Here is a 20,943-nt window from a genome sequence, read left to right as displayed (position 1 = left end):
CGAGTGAGATTGGCTGGGCGCTCACGACTTGATCAATGGGGCGCCCAAAGCGGCATGATTGGTGGGGTGCCTCATCCCGGAGGGGCACCCATAATGTCGAGATTGGTGAGCCGCCCACGACTAGATCATGGGCGTCTAACCAAGAAACCGACCGCATACCGACGCCCAAAGAAATCTACCATAAGAAAGCCAACTGGAGATTGTAGGAAATTCACGAAGGGGGTGAGATTGATTCAAGCCCGCCTGTGCGGGCTAATCTTCAAAATTCAAACAAGTCGCACTCTAACGCGGTTCCGAACTTTTCGTTTCACATAACTTATTATAAGTACGCCAAAGTCGTATTCCTTCCTTCTATTTTCTATAATGTTCATATCATAATACGACGCTAATATCGCAAATTCAGCCTCAAAATTGAAAATTTCCGTCATTTTCATAGTTCCTCTCAGGTGCAAACCCTATTTTCCAAAATTTTCTGGGGGAGAGCACCCTAGATCCTTCTTTGAAGTGTAGGTACACCGGCGCCCCAAGAGGCCCTTGCCCCCAGCACAATGAGCCTGCACAATGTGGACGTATTAGTGAACGTGTAGAATGTACTAAGCAGGCTTTAACGACTACTGTTCACGTATAACATAATTATTATTTATTATTGATTACAGAAATTACAATACTTTTTCAAAATTTGAATATAAATCACTTTACATACATTCGTATTACATTAATATGAGCTTTTAGAACATTTTTTGTCTATTTCAAGGTTCCGAAAAATATAGCCATACGCCCTTTAATTGTGAAATATAGAAATGTCAGACCACCAGATTAATCCGAAATATGGGAGAGCATTGATAGGGGCAAAATAACCGTACTTTGGAAGTAATTTGTTACTCGGAAGTCCATGAAATGAGTTTTAAGGTTTCACTTCCTTGTCCCAACCGGGCTTATCAAGACGGACATACGCCATGTAGTGTGCAATGGAAGAAGTTTTGCCCGGACAGCGGTGTTTCCATCTACTTTTTGTATAATTCCAAGGATTCTTTTACGTGCATGCCAATGTGTACACGGGACTTCGCTATTTCGTCCCATTCAAAAGATTAGACCCTTTTTCTTACCAGGTTCTTCCCCCAGGAAGTTCATATTTGATTTCAGATTAGCGACTCATACTATGCTTACTGTCCACAATCTTGTTATTTTTCAAAATCAGTAATTAAGACATCGAATGTAACTTTTATTTTTATTTATTTTCAATCCTGGTCGTGTAAACTTTCCGTTAATTCTTTTATGCTGATCTTTCCAACAAACGGCAAAGTAAAATGTCCAATATATACATTTCCATTGTGTTCATATCCTTCACCGACAGCTCTTAAAACCGTGTCCGTTGGTTCATGATAACTCTTTATTATTTCACCAGCAGGGCTGACCTCCAGTAAAATGGCATGACGTGGTAAGAATATATCAAACAAAGGTAATGGGGTAATCTGTATTAATGAAAATATTTACAATGACAAAATAAGTGGATATAAATAATCGATGTAGTAGCTAGAGCTTTAGAGGAAAGCTGAAGTAAATGGAATATTACTTAAAGCGTTTACTAGACCTTTGAAACTATCTGACTCGCTGTTCAGGCCCGTAACTGTGAAAAAATTGTCGACCATAAAAAAAAAATTCGCCCCCCCCCCCCTGTGAAAAAATCATCGGTAGTTGATATCGGATCTTCAAATGAGGGGTATTTTGAGGTTTTCTGGTGAAATTTTCTTCAAATGAGAAAAGCACGAAAATTGACCGATTGGTAATTGAATAAACTCGTGTTCCGAATTCGGAATAGCCTATTTCGTTTGGAAACAACTTACCTTGGTTAATAATCTTTTTATAGCAGGATATGGTCCAATTATATCAAGAAAGGGTCCAAGATAACTCGATCCCTCAAATTTAACTGAACCAAGTCCAACGAAAAAGTTACCAGCGCTGTTCAACCTGACGTTGTCTGGATAACCAGGTAAATTGTCGATGAAAACTTCTGATTGGCCAGATAATGGCCCTGCAAGATGGTATCTGTGATAATAAATAGATAGTCAACAAAGGTCGTTAAAAATTAACGATACTGTAGGCAGGCATTAAACGGAAAATGGGTGTTAACATTCTCCACATTCGTCCATTAATATCAACCAAATATATGGTGACTAGGGGTGTGAGAGCTATAATTAAATTCCAACAGCTATTTAATCATGTCTCATCTTTATACAGTGTTCACATTCAGTAGGCTACAGATCGACATTTCAATAATATAAACGGCTAATATATATTTCTTTGATCGGATTAGAGAATATAATTCGGAACAGCACCCAAGACATGAGCTGTCCAAGTCTCTGTAGTCACACGAGCAGAAGTATCGAAAAGTAGGCCTAGTGACCAAATTCTTACTTTGTTAATTTACTTATGCTCATTTCAGCAATTACTAAGTAGGATTCATCAGATGACAAGGCTAGACCATTAGCTAGATATAGACCATCTAATAACACTTTTACTTCATCTGTTTTAGGATTATACTCGATTAATCTACCTAGGTTGTTCGTCTCAATTACCTATGGAAATAATAATAACAATAATAGAAAGGGTGGGTAAAATTCAGGGCATTATCATTTAAGTTGCGATTATCCTGCGCACAAATAATTACAGTCGATATTGAAAAGGTACTACGGGGCTGCCCCCTGTCAAATGGAAAAAAATAAATACTGTATGGTGTCAATGTGCATTTCAATGCTATTTGCAGATCTTCATTACTCCATAACTTGCTTAACCAGTGTCAAACATATGTATCCATTGGATCTTGCTCCTCACGCAAAATCAGTGGTCACCACATCCCTGAAGATCCAATAAGATAAAGTTTTTAAAAGAGCCAAACATGTGCATTGGGTCGATTTTCGTTGGGAGGACGGAATGGGGATGGATGGGATTGCAATTAGATTTTATTTTGTTAAATCGTGTGTGGATCGGCGCCAGGCCCAGAAATGTAGCACTTTTTAATATTATTTTTTTATACACTTGTTTATTTAAAGAATCAGTTTGTAATAACAGTCAGACAGGAGGTGAGCCATTTCACATATTCCGTATTATATCGGGTAAAACTCAAATTGTCTCATAAGAAAGACATATTTTGCAACAGGAATGTTCATATAGAGAAATTTACAGTTTTATAATTCATGTATATACCTCGTATCTGTAATTACGTCGATCCCACTTAGTACTGGAATCTGTAAAATATATAATCCCATCTTTTGTGATCTCCAGTCCATTAAGAAATCGTAGTGGTTTCTTCAACTTATCTGAAAACGAATCAAAAAATGTTCATTACTTGCAATTACATTATTCTATAAAACAATTTAATTCAGTGATTCATTTTGTATGTTTCGAACAAAGGTAACTTTTACACGTTTATTGGGCGTGAAATTCTGTAGCCCCATGCATGAACTTGATAACCCACATTGACATGAAAATGAGAAAATGACACATAAACATAAGTCAACACAACTTTATTTGAAAACAATAAAAACTGGATTTTTTGACAACACATTTTACATTTTAATTTAAATTAATGTTTTTAAAAAAACTGGGGTCATAGTATTATCCAATATTTCAAAAAATTAAATTTAAGGAAAAATAAATTTTGTCATTTCTTAAGTTTCCATGCATAAACCTGATAACCCACATTTTATCAGGTTTATTGCAGGGAATTTTAAAACAAATTTTTTGACATTTTCTTAATCTTAACTATAAACCTAGTGCTTGGCTTTCACATATTTAAAGGGGGGGATTAAGCAGAATATACACGACTTTCAGTGTGAATTCTAGTGTATTGGCGTCTAGAATCAACTGTCAAAGCCTGGATTCCACTACCCAGTTAGTTAAGATTCTTAATTTTTAAATTAACCTGTCACACCCTACAAAATAGAAATAACTTGTTCCCAAACTAGAAATAAAGAGTAGCTATGTCTATATCTAGCAGAGGGAGGGGGGTCAATTCACCGATTTGAATTAAACAATTACATATTTAACTAACTACACGGAGATACACTCCAGGTTTAGACAATATTAAATGCCAGTATGTTATAGTTTGAAAGCCATGGATTTTCTGGCTAATCTGTAGTATGGATCACACATTCAATGTCACGTTAGTTACTGTCACTGCTGGAGTCACTTCCACTACCACTAGGGGACAAACTGTCTTCAGAATCAACAACTTCATCGGTATCTGAAAAAGTCCATGCAAAACCTGATAAGCCACAATTGATAAAAAAAAAATCATCAATTGACAAATGTTTAAATTCATTATTTCATAGGCATTATATTATTATACATTGCTTACACTAAAACGCATGTCTTATTTCATTTTCAAATTTCATGAAACAGTAGACCTACTGTCAAAATAAAGCCATGTGTTTATGTGTCATAATAAAATTTGTTAATTTGTTAAAAAAAAAAAACTTGATCTAAAACTTTTTGTGAATGAAAAGACAATTAAAATTATTTAATACTAAAAAATAATCAAATATATATAGTTACCATCATTGATTTCGTTTATTACATCTTGAAATGAAAGTTTCTTTGAACACCCTGCATTTTCCACATGTCCTATGGAGGCTGCCATGTTGAATTGTGGGATATCAGGTTTATGCATGTAAAAATTGAAAATTGATATCCCCAAAATTTTATGTTTTGCCTATATCTTCAAAATTATGCAAGATATAAAAATGACAATTTTAGAGAAAATAGACATTGATAAAACATACTGATTAACGGTAAAATCTCACTTTTTATGAAAATGTGGGTTATCAGGTTCATCCATGGGGCCACAGAACTTATGTCCGTTCTGATGAATATAGCCGTTGTACACATTTTCCTGGGTTTCTTTCTTGCTTAAAGGAACTAAATCGCTAATATTTGGGACCTAGAAATGGATACAAATGGGTCGCAACGCATATAATAATGTAATATGAATGTATATACATGTAAACTGATTTACATTCATCGTTTCTGTTGTACTTTAATTTCTAATCAGTTATGTTCGGCGAAATATACGCCGGAAGTCTAAATCGAATGACAATCTCTAGCGTCTGGTTATTCCAGTCTACACCGATAGTATTTATTGCTCATGCCCTCCCGATAAGAATATGAGGTCACCGTTTGACACGACTTGTGGAATATGACTAGCCTCGTTCTTTGAGTCCCTTGTTACAAATGGCGCTGAAACGCATTATGGTACACGAATGAGTCTTGTACCATTGGTAAAATATTTATTTTGCCCTAAATATTGGATATCCGAAACCCATCTTTTCCCGGTGAGATCATAACATCAATGTTGATTTAGATTGTTAAATAATTCGTGTTTTCATAATGTCGAAGACTTTGGATGATATTGATTTAGAGACTTAGCTACATGTACTTTGAATATAACGATAAAATTCATACCGCTCTGTAGATTTTCATTTTCCTATAATGCACCTAATTTAAAATGCTATTATTTACCCGAATTTGGTGATAACAGTGTTTTTTGTTGTTTTGTTTTCAAATTGACCCGAATTAAACCTTTATAAGCGTCTACTAACACAAGGTTGCCATCTTTGTCCACTTTCATTCCTTTAGGTCGTCCACATTCTGGCTCTAATTTAAACGATCCTGGTAAAATATAAACATTAAGGAATCAATGTAACAAAACGCTATTAGGGTTTGGTTATCTTTTCGATTTACAAATATCTGTTAGCAGTTTAGTAGGCTAAATTTTAGTAATTGCCTGAAAAATATTTATACATTTGGAGATTGGACATTAGATAAATGTTTGCTCTCTTCTTTAAAGCTTTGTAGTCATTTGATTTAAATGACCTTACCACAATCATCATGATCTATTCCGGTTCTTGTTATTAATTCCAGTTTATCACCTTTAAATGACCAAATTTTACCATCTCCGGTCCCAGTAAATATAGTACCTGTTGAAAATGAATGTTTATAATACAACTTAGTGTAACGATAACTTTGGAATTTCTCATTTTCCTTGTTTGGATCGGTAGGCCTGTACCTTATATTATTCAGTAACCAAAACGCGATACTTTTTCACTCGAATCTCATGCACATTACATTATCTCAACACTTTTAGCTACAATTTCTTACCTATTTTTGTGTAAAAGAATATTACAGTTTCAAGTGCCATAACTTACCATCACTCGCAGCAGCAAAGGATTCTGGACCAATTACTTTGCCTTCAAAGAGTTTCTGTACCTTTGTAAGTGCGGTATTCACTTTTAAGCTTCCTTCCAGACGCGGTAAGGTAAAATTGAATCTATAAATAACAAGCGGGTGCCATGCAAGATACGCCCACATTTTGGAAGAGATGGGCAGAGAACAAGCTAAAAGGGTGATTTTTCGTATACAATCGGGCGCCATAATCCAGGAAGTTATGGTCCGATATGCGCCATATGATTTTTAGTACAATCAGGGGTCATAATCCATGAAGTTACGGTCCGATACATGACAATATCAAAAGGAACCGAGATCTTTAAAATATAAACCTATATTTCAAGTTTCATCAAAATCGGATAAAAATTGTGACCTGTAAAGTTTCCACAAACAAAATGTGAACCGACAGACGGACGACAATATTATACGTCCACGTAAAAATGTGGGCGTATACAAATTAAAATAATATAACGCAATTGTAACATAGAGCAAAGGGGTCATCCTGTGTCAGTGAGTTTAACCATACCTGAAATTTGGTTATAGGATGGTCAGATTCAAGGTCAAAGTAAAAATCACAAGGACACCACTCTTTAAGTACCCTTATAGGCCTGCAGCCAAAATTTCTAGGTCCTCCCTAATAAACAAAATATACCCTTTTGGAAAGCTTATAACACAGGAACATAAATCCAGAGAGTTCCAAGCAAATGTCTGCAATAACTCGATTTAGGGCCAGATGAAAATTGTGATAATTGTCAAGTAAATGCTATATTTATACTAATAATTGTGAAGTTGACATAAAATTAAATATTGGCGAAAACAATATAATCTTCATTGGAATTCAATGTTATAACCAATTATTTTCAATTATTAAAATTTTGTGGAAATGGCTATTAACGCCTTTTTAAAATGAGGATTGATATCTTTTTTATTCTATAAAATAAGTACTATGCCATTAATAAAAGGTTTCCACCACGGAGAAAAGTTTTTTTCATGTTTTGTTTGATTTACCATAGTTTTCATTGCGAAACAATCGTTCATTGTATTGCAGAGTGAATCTTTCTCATATTATATGAGTTAAATTACTAGAAAAGGGTATAAAATAACGAATGGCACTAATAGGCCTGCAATGTTTTATTCATTTAATATAAATGTTATATTTACGTGTATGGTTTGGGATCAATTGGCGAGGGTATCAGGTATAGAACAGTCACGCCAAATGCTGCAACACCCACAGATATAGATTGAAAACTGTAAATAAAAGATATTATGACTTGTCTAAATCCGTCTTCATTCGGAGCATAACAGTAGGCCGTTAAACCCCATATCAATTTATGACTATTGTACATGGTAATGCAAACGGTTGTGAAAAGTAAGTGAAAATAATTAATTCCCTATTAAATGCTTTGAGGTGAGGCAGAAAATGGGTGTAATCTAGAAATTAACTGGAAGTCTCTGAAGTAAATCTTACCCTCTCGCAACTCCTTAATTTTAAACTATTTAACTTATTTAACTCACCTTTCAAACATTTTTGGAATTTCCTATGCAATAAATGAGGCCACTACAAATCTAATTCGTGACAGTTAATACATTTTGCTCCATACCAGACTACCAGTCACAAAAGTAACGGTCACATTGACTGGTCAGTCAACACAAAGAGGTCAGCTTGACCAATGTTCATGGCTGGTTTATCACAGACAAGCAAGCAATTGATCATACTCCAATGAATTGATATAATCAAAATTATATCTTGTTTCAAGTGATGACATACTGATGACACATCAAGGGTGAATACGCCCACCTTTAATTGTAATATAGAATACGAATAAATACTGCAAATAAAATGAATAAGTTAAACATGCATTATGCAAGAGCAAAATCTGCTTATTACAAGTCTTTCTTTAGGCCTGAAATGTTATCTAAATTATCAATTAGACATTAATTAACTTATCCAGACCATAATAAACTCTCGATGTCAAGGCTAGCCTTCGATGTTGGCTGGATTATAGATTCCTATATGCCGCTAACGGCCGTTGATAATTAAATAAAAAAATGGATAATCGAGACTAAGCTGTTTATATTAATGATTTTAGTAATGATGACCGAGACTATGCCAAAATTTCACCCGCTTCTTTCTCGGCTCATAGTGGATCAATTTGACTGAAATTTTCAGCAAATTACCTTTACACTGCCATCTCGTTATCTTATCTCCCATAATGTATCTTTAATGTTCTAACAGGTCTAATAACCAATCTACACTCTATCATCTACAGGGGCATTGTTTGCTTTAAAAAGTAGATTTTGTCTATTTCAGAATTAAATATTTGCAAAAAAAGAAAAAAAAACCAAAAAAAAAACCGCCAACCCATTCATTAAAATATATCGACTTTCAGAAATTGCATCACGTTATATTATATTGTTTATGTGTGAGAGAGATATAGATAGTTCAAATAAAATGAAAATGATTTTGTACTGGATTACCTTTTATGTGGTGTTAAATATGTCTTCAGTTTGACCAGGAAATGGAGACCATGAAGATAAATAATAAAAGTTAAGGTAAACTACACTAAGTAAGAGTGCTCACTAATCTGTCTCAGACAACTTTTAGAGATGGTTAACACCATGTACCGGGAACAATAATTACAACCAAAGTAAATTTATGTGCATTTTACAATCAGGATGATTCATTACATTACAATGTGAGAGAGAGAGAAATGGGGTTTAACGTCTACTCGACACAAACTAGGTCATTTCGGGACTAACACAATTTTATTTCAATAATTCGCTTGCTCATAGGGGTCTTTAGCAGTGGAGGAAACCGGAGGACCCGGAGAAAACCCACGAGGTTGGACAGACGACCCTACTCCTTGTCACGTACAACCGGGGATTCGAAACCACGCCAGTTGACTCAATGACAGGCCTTATGATACAACGCGTACGTGCTAACCATTCGGCCACCCACCCCCTATTGTTTATGTACAATATAATGTATAGCTACATGTATAACATATGACTAATGCAAATCATATAGGAATACAAAAATAGCCATTTCTTATACATTAATATTCCAATTAATTTGTTAATTGCTTGTTGAGTTATATTGTTTTGTCCTTTATCTTGATTTTTTTTTATTAAGGTTGGGTTTCAACTGTCGTGTGATGCGTTACGATGATTTTCCACACGAGTCCAGATACGTTCTGATATGGTTCGACTCAATCAACACGATTGCTACGACTGACCATAATCTACAAGACCTGATAGGATCACCACGATTACTCCACGATTAAAACCACGATTTCAATCGTAGCGCGAATCGTGATAGTGGGAAACTCGCGTAAAGCAAGATGGCATGATTATCAATATCAAAAATGTCCCACAAAAATTTACACTATTGTTCCAAGATCAAAATCGGTTCTGTTATTATCATGAAATAAAGAATAAACAAATTATAATTTTTTGATTCCTTTTATTATAAACTAAACATTTCCTTAATGATTTATTTAAGCTCAATTCATTTTAGAAACTACACAATATTATACCGGTAACGAAACCATTAAATCACCGGAAAAGACGCAATTCCTGTGGATTATACATCCGTGTCTTACTTGCAGTCTAAATTGCTAGAACACCACTAAAAGAAGAAGTCACAGCATGGAATGGTTCCACTGTTCTAATATCCCGCTTATCGTGGGAAACTGAGCGCAAACTGGCAGCGTTTATACTGCACGCGACCATCAATGCGAACGCGGCGGTACCTTTTTGATTGTTTATGGCGAACGTTGTCTATTTTTTGTTCGCACAGAAACTGCGGAGATAGCCTCCACATGGTGAATCTTTGGGAACAGTTCGCGTGGACGATTTTCATTTGCCAGAGTTTAAAAAAAAATGGTCAAATCGTCCATGCGTCAGTTTCATCAGCGAATTTCGCAGTGACCAGGGGATGCATTTGTAAATGACCCTTAACTATGGAAGCCTATAACTACTTTTCGCCCCTTCAAAACACGAAAGTCGAAAAGTAGAAGTTACGACAAAATGTGAGGCGACAACACGCTATACAAGCCAAAATCAACTCGAAAATAGGAAATTAAGAAATAACACACAGCGATAATAGCGCCCCTCGTTTTTTCCTAATTTCTTATTTTCGACTTGCATTTTGGCTTGTATACCGTCTTGTCGACTTTCGACTTAGTCATATTTTTGTATTTATTGATGTCAGTAAGAAGACGCCAACACGCTATACAAGCCAAAATGCAACTCGAAAATAGGAAATTAAGAAATAACACACAGCGATAATAGCGTCCCTCGTTTTTTCCTAATTTCTTATTTTCGACTTGCATATTTTGGCTTGTATACCGTCTTGTCGACTTTCGACTTAGTCCCATTTTTGTATTTATTGACTATGGTTGAAAGTTCTAATCCACGGTTTAAAGGACAATATTGGTGCCAGTCATTATCACATATGTGTAAGAGCTGGTTAAATACATTCCAAATATATTTTGAACACAGAGATCATTGCTACGATAGCTGAGTAATACAGGTTTCCCGTATTACCTGCTCTATATAACTGACTAGTGACTGAAGCGACGAGTGATAACAGATACACGGCCGAATTTCTACTCACTAATAATTCCTTCGATGACCAAAAGTTGTTATATGGGACTGTAAGAGGATATCTGACAATTCAATAAAGTATTGAATGTCATTAGATAAGAGAACCTTATTAAAACATGGTAATGCACGGACTTTTTCTGTTTTTCTTTCGTGTTCTCTTATCTAGTGGCAGTCAATTCTTTTTATGAATTGTCAGATATCCTCTCGCACAGTCTCACACAACAACTGTTGGTCTTCAAAGGAATTATTAGTGAGCAGTAATTCGGCCGTGTATCTGTTATCACTCGAGTCGCTTCAGTCAGTTATATAGAGCGCGCTCCGCGGTGACTCGTGTTTTCCTTTGGCGTTCGATCGTCACTTCCGATACGGGAAACCTGTATTACTCAGCTATCGTAGCAATGATCTATGGGGTAAAAGTATTGGAATGTGTTTAACCAGCTCTAACACATATGTGATAATGACTGGCACCAATATTGTCCTTTAAATTTAGACCGTCCGATCTATGGTTAGACGATAATATTATCCAATGAGATGAAGGTATTTATTAACCTCCCAAAACCGGATGTTTACATCACTAATAAACAAGCGTGTGCGTGTTTTTCTTGTTTTTGATAATATAATTATCATTTGATTTAATTTTTGGACTAAGTTGGACGTAAAATGATTGCTGGCGGTACTCACGTTTTAATGCCAGTTGAAGCGGAAGCGTTTATCGAGGAACTGACAAAAATTGACTTGAAAGATGTCGGGAACACAAGGTAAAAATACGAACGAAGATGAAGATATGTTTATAATTATTTTGATAAAATATTCTTAAATGGGCATACTATTTAGACAGACAGCCCTAAGTTTCTGCATTCTCCAAATAAAGCAATTGCTATAAAAAAAAATTCATGTTAACCATGTTCGAAATAATTTAAAGGGACATTATCAATTTGAGACATTTATTTAAGCTTTTTAATGTTTTGATTTAATTTAAGTGATATTTTGTTATGTGGTTTTCAAGGAAATGAACATTAGTGAAAAATGCATAATCCTAGATGTAGGACAGTGCTGGTCTTTTCAATAGGTAGAACTAAATTAGTTTCAGGTACATATTTATTGGCATTCATGTTTGAGTGACTCCCATTTTTGTATCTCAGTATAATGAATATTTCATTGTTGTTGAAGATTTTGTCTTACTCATTGGTTTTAATCTTAAACCCCCAACCCTGAATTTATAGGTTTTAATCTTAAATACCTGACCCTAACCCTAACCCTAATCCTAAATTTAAAAGTGATGGAATGTAAAAGTGATGGAAATAGAAAAGGGAGTCAGATCAAACATGATCGCCCATTTATTTTCTTGTTGAGAGTGATGATGCTTTTTGTTTCATTTGCTGGCTTAATGCAATTCAGTGTCTACCAGTGCCTTTAAGTAAACATGCGTCTGGAAGTTTAAGGCATCTGTCAGTTGTTACATAATTGTCAGGCACAAATTCAGACTTTGCCAAGTAGAAAGAAGCCCTCTGGTGCCAGTCATTCTGTGAGTGACAGATTTGTCTTTTTTAGGGTTTTCATTGATTTTATTTCCTGGCCTGTCTGTAAACCTATTTACGATAAACCTGGGGCAAACATATTTGAAAAGATCTAAGATAACTATTAAACATTTTATTATACTATTATTATTTTTTCTTTGATTAGATGGAGTCAGCAACATGAAAGAATTGAAAAGATTAATATGCAGGCTGTAGTTAGTGCAACACAACAATCAGATGAATTTGTTAAAGAATTTTTGATAACATTTGAAAAGGTAAACTATGTCTAAAATTTATTGCTTTATTATGTATTGATTTTACATGTTTCTACTCTAGGCTTCATTTCAGAAAGTATAGGGAGGAGGAAGGTGAACACATGATTTAAAAAGAATCCCCCCATCCATCCCCACCGACCATTTAAAATCAACCACACACCACTTAACTGGTTGTGTTTTTTATATTAAACATGCATTATGCAATAGCTAAATTGGTCTATTGCAGGTCTTTCTTTGGCCCTGAAATGTTATCTAAATTATTAATTTGACATTAATTAACTTATCCAGAACATAATCAAGTCTTAATTTGAAAACATTTTGTGATGGATGATTTAATGTAAAAATGGATAATTAAGAATTTGTTTATTATAATATAACGTTAGTAATGATGACCGAGACTAGCATAAAATTGAATTGCTAATATCTCAGGTCAGAGTGAAGCAATTTGACTGAAATTTTCAGCGTATTTTATTTTCATTATCTATATTTTAACTAGTATAACGAGAACTGTCAGCTCTTTATCTAATTGTACCTGATGCCCCTTTAACAAAACTACAGCAAACACTAACATCATTATACAACTTTTAATGAGGCATTAGCACTATCGCTTAGAAAATAAATGTAATTGCTTATGTTAATAATATATATAACACATCTATCGAACATCCATGACCAACACTGAGTTGCATATATTGAACCAGCTGTGGTTAAACCATTTGAAAACCACTTGAACTTTGAATTGTCAGTGTTGCAGGTACATGTATAGATTATCAGTTTTGTCTCCAATTCTGCACACAATCTACTATAAACACACACAGAATTTTTACCGAAGTTATTAAGTCTTTGTAATCTTATTTTTGGGCTATGATTGAAAAGTAATTAAATTAATTCTGTACAATTATTTTAATCTGTTTTAGCTTCCACTTCTTATACATGATCTAATTGTTACCGAGACCTGGAAAGAAAAGATATTCCCAGAACTAGTTGCTATGAAATTTGAACCTAAAATAACATTTCCATTATATATTGCGGTAAGTACTAGAATCACACAAAATTGAAACTTCCATTGTTTTTAAACTCTGTGTTGTTACTAGATTTATATTTGACCAGCTTTGACTAATTCAGACACATGTGTCGCAAGCCTCTTATTTCACATGCGACCCAAAATGTATAAAACATTTTTTTTAACCAAGTGTGCTGCATTTTTGGTCTGTTTTTCTTTTATCTCAGAAGGTAAAAAATTATTGGAAATGCATGAGTTTTGCTGTATTTGGTTGCAATGGTCTAGCTGTGTTTTGATATTCTTTTACCTTTTAGTCTTATTTAAACAGGACCAGTCACATAAAAAAAAGTTTACCATATTGAAAAAAAGTACTCTTTCAAATATTTATATTTGTTTAACTAGTTGTTTAAATTTGATACCAGACTAAACTCACAATATACTAAGTTCAGATCCACGGATGGGTTGAGAAGAATGTTCAGGAATTTTCAAGCCCGCTTATAGTTATCAGTTTTAAATCATACCCTCTGATTCCATCCTTCTAAATGAATTATATCGAATTTGATATTGATGTATTTTCAGTTATATCATGAAGCTACTGTGTCTAATTTATTAGAAACTGTTATGTATCATAGAGATGCTTGTGAAGCAGCTGAAGATGGTATTTTAGATTTATTAGATTATTGTTATCGTAAACTAACACATATGATAGCACTGTAAGTTTTAATTTTTTATCTCTGTGTGTGGTTACTACACATGACTTACAACCAGAATGGTTTGACCAAAAAGATTATTCAATATTTTTAGGAATTTTTTTTTAATCCAGCTTACCATTTGTCAGTGTTGTCACCTTTGGGGATAACAAGTAAATTGGGTCTAGTTGATCAAATGGGAAGGTAAACCCCTGTACTGTGTACAAATGGCACATTAACGATGCATTTAGCTGTTGGAATTCAAAGAAAATAAGGTGCAAACACCACCTTACAGGCAACATTCCCCCTTGCATTACACATGTACAGGAAGCATAAAAAATCAATAATTAGATGTTAGTCTAAAAATGATTGAAGTATTGTATTAAATTCGTCTTACGTCTAGTGTAGACAGCATTTCTAAATTGTTAGACTAAATGTAGTTATTCCCCTTTGTAAGATACTATAGATAAAAACTCACATATTCCTCTTAGTTTCATTGTTCATAAAAGAGTCAATTTTTAGTTGCATGTGTGAGCTTTTTATGAAATAGGTTTGTTGACATTTCGCAGGAATGAAGTGCTGGGATGATGTACTGTATTAACAAAGATTTGTAACTAGTTATAAGATGAAGAAACTATTGTTGAAAATTCTCAAAACACATGTAGTTTACCGGTAGTTATTAACAAGTATCTATGTTTTCTTTTGATTTTTTATTCAGAGCTGATGAATATAGAGATGATGAAGAGGAAGAAAAGATGGATTCCAAATCAGTTAAAGCTACCTGTATGAAGGTACTTTCCTGTCATTGCTTCTACCGTCTAGAGATCATTAAATCCCAACTTGAACTTTAAAATGCATAAAATACCAGTAACTAATTGATATTAATTTTAGAAAAAATGTCGTTATTGTAGAATTTGAACTGGTAAGTTTATGTATTAAATGATCTTATTTTATATTTTGCAGGATTTAGTGAAACAGAAAAAAACTATGGAATTTGAAATATGTGTTAAAGCAATCTCTTTACTTAGATATATTACTGATCATATGGAGGGGTAAGATATGAACACAGTCTTTCTTCTATAATTTATTAACTCTTATCATAACATACATCTTTGTAACAAGTGATGAATATTTGAAATATTGGTTATGGATATCACATTTTGGTACCATAACAGTCATTTTTGCTTTCTTAAATTTGGATTAATGTTCATTCATTTACATAGACTCTGTAGGTGTGCCACATCCTGCAGTTTAAGGTGTACATGTTCCACAAATAGCCTTTTCTTTTATATAACGAAATAGAAAATAGAGATATGTAGGAACATGTAATTAACATTCAGCTGTGATATATTTTGTAATGGGTTAGCTTTTATGCTTTATCTACAAGGGTAATAATCCTTAAGTGCCCAAACTTAGGAGAATGTTCTAAATATCCTTCAGGTGTCTTGACTATTATATTTATATCATTATCTGTAATTTATAACAGACAGCTATTAATTTTTTTTATAAATCCTGATGCATTTCCTTTAACTTTGAAAGTGAGAGAGATAAGTATGGTTTAACTTCCACTCGACACTAACTAGGTCATTTTGGGACTAATCTTGGAAAGTTAATAATATTGTATTTGATATTTTACAGTTTGCCATTAAGTATAACAACGAGATTATTAAATACTCTAGATATACCAGTTTTATTAGTAGAACTTATAGAAAATCCACCCTGGTCCAAGAGACAAAATGGTATGTCAATTTTTATATGATCACATTTGATATGTCTGTCCATCCACAGTTCATATAAAGACTACAGATCAGAGTTATAAGGGTTTTTTTTCACAAGATTGTATATTTTGTCACCTATTGATGCCACCTTCTGTCCGTTTTACATTTTAATGTGTAGACGTTTCAAGATATTTATTTAGATGTGTTTGGGGGTGATCATTTTTGTCACACAATTAGTTTTTATCCCTGACAACAAAACTTTATGTATGCTCAACAGTCTGGAATCCTGGATTGTTTACAATATGAACGTCTTAATAAACAAATGCAGGGCTGTTGGCTCTCTTATTGGGTATAGAGTTTTATACAAATTGTATGAAACTGAAAGATATTGTGTGGACTGTAAATTTGATACTGGCAGTAAATTAGTTGTTTCAAATCTTTAAGTGACAATTACTAGGTCTTATCCTGCCAGTAACTTCATGAATGCAATCTTCCTATTAGTGGGGCAATTGAATAGTGGTTTCTAAAAATATTTTGTTTAATCTATCCATTGTTCGAATATAGGGGAATAGGTGGACCATCTTTTTTAATTATAATTTACAATAATAGAAATGATCTATTGTTTTATTGTAGGTAAAATATTTAAGTATATTGATAATAAATGGGCAGAAGTCAGTAGAGATGAAATGTTTCAAATAACTAAAATAGAAGGACAGGTAAATAGATGCATTATATTTGTGAATTTTGTTTATTTGATTATTCTTAGCAATATTTAATATTATTTCACCCATTTTATAACAATATAACAAAGATTGGGTAACTAAATTCATGTTATCCAATTGAGATCATAGGTGTTACAGCCTTTTTTACAACATTCTAACAAAGATTGGTTAGTTAAATTCATATTAATTATAATTTACTAATCTTGTAAGGACAGGATTGACAAATCAATCCAAACATGTTTCTCAGTATTTTGTTTGTTTTTCGTCCTTGGTTTTATGTAGAATGTGTTAATTGGATCTGTTCCTCTCCCAATATTCATCAAATTGTGGGAAATTGGCTTAATAAATTCACCCCCCCCCCAAAAAAAAAGAAAAAACAGCATTTGTGGGGGTTATAGTCCACTTATCTTCATTATGCAATGTAAGTTAAACTTGAGTATAATATATTGTTTTTATTACAGGTATGGATATCAATATTTCATGTATTAATGGATCAGAACTGTCAACACAAATATGATATGAATTCCTACAGAAAAAATGTTATATTAAAGGTAATTTATATCAGTTTTCTTTATTTTGAATGATCAGATAAGACATTATTCTACTAAAACATCCATTAAAGACTGCATACAATATATATATATATAAAAACATGAAATTAGATAATGATTAATAAACAATATATATATATATAAACATGAAATTAGATAATGATTAATAACAATATGGCAAATATATATGTATGACTTTCGAGCACCCATAGCAATCGATTATTTAAAACCATACCTTATTTTAAATGACAGTCTTGTTTGTTTATATATACAGGGATATACTGCCATTCATAATTTACAAGTAGCTATTTCTTCAGTTTCATCCCAATCCACTTTTTTTTTATTTTCACAAGATACAACAGATATTGGGTATAATTAGGTCATCCTTTCGACTCACAAAATTTATTTTTATCTGAAAGTTTGATATGTCTCATGACAGGGAGAAATAAAATTATAGGCACAAATTGCATTATAAAAAGAATTTAGTGTGCAAACCAACTTTACACAACCTTTCAAAGCAAAAAATAAACATGCTGCTTGTCCCAGTATTAATCAAAAAAATACATCAGATAAACCAAATTCAGTACTTTAGTTTGGCCTAAATAAATGAGATTTAGCTTGTCTCAGTTTGATGGGCTTAATGATTGAGTTGATATTATGATATTTCTGTTACAGGCATATATTAATGTCTTGATATTATGATATTTCAGTTACAGGCATATATTAATGAATTGATATGATATTTCAGTTACAGACCTATATTAATGAATTGATATGATATTTCAGTTACAGACCTATATTGATGAGATGATATTATATATCAGTTACGAGCATATTATTAATGAGATGATATTATAATATTTCAGTTACATGCATAATTATGTTAATGAGATGGTATTATATTTGAGTTACAGGCATATATTAATGAGATGATGATATAATAATTAAGTTACATGCATATATTAATAAGATGATATTATATTTTAGTTACGTGCTTATATTAATGAGATGTTATTAGATCAGCTACCTATACTAGGTGAACTACAGAGATATTTAGAACATCTGTCTATGATGGAACCACCAGCTGCTAAACAAGATCTTGTACTAGAACAGGTAAGTGTAGCCAAGATATTTTTTATTAAAGAGACATGCCAGTAAACGTTTTTTATGGTGGCTTTTCCCAATAGATATATGTCCAACCAAAAATTAAGTAGGGTTTTTTCACTATGGGAATTTTCCTTTAACAACACAGTAATTCAGGGAAAAGATACAGAATATGTGGTAAACATATGCAATGAAAAGCTGGGGTTAGCCTTCACAGGGCTAATAATGCATTGCCGTAAAATAGTGTGTTGACTGTGTTGTTTGTCTGAGACAGTGAACCCTTGTTTTCCCATGTAATATAAATGAAATGAAATTGTGTTTAATGCCCTACTTTACTACACCAACTGGGATAATGAAAACGGGCATACTCCATGGAGTGTGCTATGTGGGAAGCACCAGGCTTGCGAGTTAGCGTCTTTTTCATTGAGCCACTGTGGCTGCCCCACGTCATAAAGCCGCTATAAATGATGTCAGGCTATCCTTTTCAAAAAATGTCTTTTCATCATTTTTTATATATCTTATTTATTGTATCATCAAATGTCATGTTTTATTTTATTAATCCCAGGTACCAGAAATAAGAGATACTGTTTTAAAAGAAAATGAAGGAAAGTGGCAAAAATTGGCTGTTCATCAATCAAAAACTCATTTTAATCCAAGCCCAGCAGATATACAACAACAGGCAAAGAGGTAACTAAACCAAATACATGTAATAATAAATAGTAAACTGACTGAAACTTATAGGCATTGATAGGTTACTGTATTTGACAGGGTTAATTTACCATTTTTCAGACTTTCATTCATAGAGAAGTGGAAGCAGTGTATAAGATAAATGATTGTCAACTCCATGGCAAACTTGTATCTTGTGATGGTAGTAAATAAAATGTCTAATATTTAATATTGTAAAATGAATAGTTGCTAAATGTTGGAATAACTTGAGTAATATTCCAAGTTTTGAACAGTTTTTATTTCAAAATGTCTGATAAATACTAGCAACAAAATATACACCGATTTAAAAAAAAAAAAAAAAAATGAAGGCCCCCTATTGATTGGACAGTTAGGAAAAATTTACAATATTCAAAGTAGAATTGCTTTGATTAATTAATTGTGTATTTTTAGATGGGCTGATACCTATAATATGGATGTTTTAGAAGGTTTATTAACAGATCCACCTAAATGTGCTGTATGTGGTGAACCAGCTAGTAAAAGATGTTCTAGATGTCAGAATGAATGGTACTGTAGAAGGTAAGTACTAAAGCAGAACGACTACTTCCAGAAAGTTCCAAAATTAAATCCTGATTGGACTAGGAAATCTTTATGTTTTGTTTTTCAAGCAGTTGGATTCACTCTCTGTTCTTTTAATGAATGAAGATTCTATGTGGTTTACTTCATTCATACTGAGCTGAGTTTAAGGTGAAGATCAGTTAAAAATTGAGAACATATCTAACCTTGGTATATTCAATGGTATTGTTTCGATGTAACTGAAATTAGTTACAGTATAAACATAACTGGACAGGAATAAAATGCATTGTGGATGCATTACTTATATTTTTGTTTATTTGATTAAAATTCATGATTATTAAGGCTATATCTCTATTTTGCATATTTTCTTATTTTGGATTTATCCCCCTTGCATCAGTTACCTAATAGGATATTACGCCAGAAATAGTTTTGCTAAAAGGAATGTGCCCCATTGTGAAATCTCTGTATCATAATAGTAGAGTTTTTTTAAACTTTTCCATCTTTTAATAATTATTGTTGATTTTATTTTGTCATGTGTTTTCTCTTTCAGAGAATGTCAAGTGAATCACTGGGCAAAGCATAAGAAAGCCTGTAATCTGATGTTTGACAGTTTAAAAGCTGATAAAAATAATGCAGTCTGCTCTTGATGTATTTAAATTTAGATAAGAATCAAAGTTTTCATTTGGGTTGACCAGATATATTGTTTGTGACACTGAAGACTTGTTATCGTCACACAGAATTATTCCCCTTGATCACTTTGATAAATCTTGTGGATGCTTAAGTAGCTAAAGTTATCATCCAATCATTTTAAATTAATACACAGAATAAGAATCATATTGATTTTCAATGGTTTCTGATAATAACTATCAGAGTTATTGTCCTTGATAACTTTGATAAATCTTGTAACTACTTTGGTTATGTACAAATGAATCACAATGTGACAGCCTTTACAGACTGCTCAATGGGTGTATATTTCCATACCTGGCAACCAATTTTGCAAGATATATTTCTCACAAAACAAATCAATGCATTAGGTTTAATCAATTTTTTTTTTCTTACCTGAATCAAGATGGGGCAAGCTGCAGAAATGTTGAGGATACAACTGACCATAGGCATACATTTTGTTTTATTTCTCTCATAAAACAGCATCATCTAAGATAATCACATTTCATGATCATAGTCTTTTGATAAAGGAATCCATTCTTACAACACAGTATCACTACATTATCAATATCATTGGTCAAATTTTATTTGTCTTATCACTTTTATTCCATTATAAAATTTGTATATTTGTA

The 20,943-nt window shown here is 33.0% G+C and overlaps 2 protein-coding genes across 2 annotated transcripts; one reads left to right on the top strand and one right to left on the bottom strand.

Annotated features, from left to right (window-relative positions):
• Positions 1-728: 728 nt before the first annotated feature.
• LOC126827182 (adipocyte plasma membrane-associated protein) lies at positions 729-7,996 on the bottom strand. Its single transcript, XM_050556418.2, has 9 exons — positions 7,738-7,996; positions 7,384-7,470; positions 6,204-6,325; positions 5,877-5,975; positions 5,518-5,667; positions 3,205-3,317; positions 2,416-2,576; positions 1,845-2,046; positions 729-1,472 (listed from the first exon to the last, which is right to left on the bottom strand). Exons 1-9 carry the CDS (start codon positions 7,746-7,748, stop codon positions 1,239-1,241), a joined length of 1,179 nt encoding a protein of 392 aa, XP_050412375.1. The 5' UTR covers positions 7,749-7,996; the 3' UTR covers positions 729-1,238.
• A 3,146-nt stretch (positions 7,997-11,142) lies between these two features.
• On the top strand, positions 11,143-20,911 carry LOC126827861 (zinc finger MYND domain-containing protein 10). Its single transcript, XM_050557429.2, has 13 exons — positions 11,143-11,588; positions 12,514-12,622; positions 13,540-13,653; positions 14,205-14,338; positions 15,033-15,105; positions 15,278-15,366; positions 15,953-16,053; positions 16,666-16,748; positions 17,216-17,305; positions 18,293-18,418; positions 18,975-19,096; positions 19,526-19,651; positions 20,199-20,911. The coding sequence occupies exons 1-13, from the start codon at positions 11,491-11,493 to the stop codon at positions 20,293-20,295; spliced, it is 1,362 nt and encodes a 453-aa protein (XP_050413386.1). The 5' UTR covers positions 11,143-11,490; the 3' UTR covers positions 20,296-20,911.
• Positions 20,912-20,943: the final 32 nt, after the last annotated feature.

Source organism: Patella vulgata, chromosome 7, assembly GCF_932274485.2.
Source record: "Patella vulgata chromosome 7, xgPatVulg1.2, whole genome shotgun sequence".
NCBI lineage: Eukaryota > Metazoa > Mollusca > Gastropoda > Patellidae > Patella > Patella vulgata.
This window is presented reverse-complemented; position numbering and strand designations above follow the sequence as displayed.

What these genes read in the sequence shown, in the direction of transcription:
- LOC126827182 (XM_050556418.2), bottom strand. An exon ending in AATAGATCATGATGATTGTG is followed by an intron (nt 5,668 to 5,876) that starts GTAAGGTCATTT and finishes ATATTTTACCAG; the next exon opens with GATCGTTTAAATTAGAGCCA. An exon ending in AGCATAAGTAAATTAACAAA is followed by an intron (nt 2,047 to 2,415) that starts GTAAGAATTTGG and finishes TTATTATCACAG; the next exon opens with ATACCATCTTGCAGGGCCAT.
- LOC126827861 (XM_050557429.2), top strand. Translation starts at nt 11,491, where the DNA reads ATGATTGCTGGCGGTACTCACGTTTTAATGCCAGTTGAAGCGGAAGCG. An exon ending in TTTTGATAACATTTGAAAAG is followed by an intron (nt 12,623 to 13,539) that starts GTAAACTATGTC and finishes AATCTGTTTTAG; the next exon opens with CTTCCACTTCTTATACATGA. An exon ending in ATACAACAACAGGCAAAGAG is followed by an intron (nt 19,097 to 19,525) that starts GTAACTAAACCA and finishes GTGTATTTTTAG; the next exon opens with ATGGGCTGATACCTATAATA.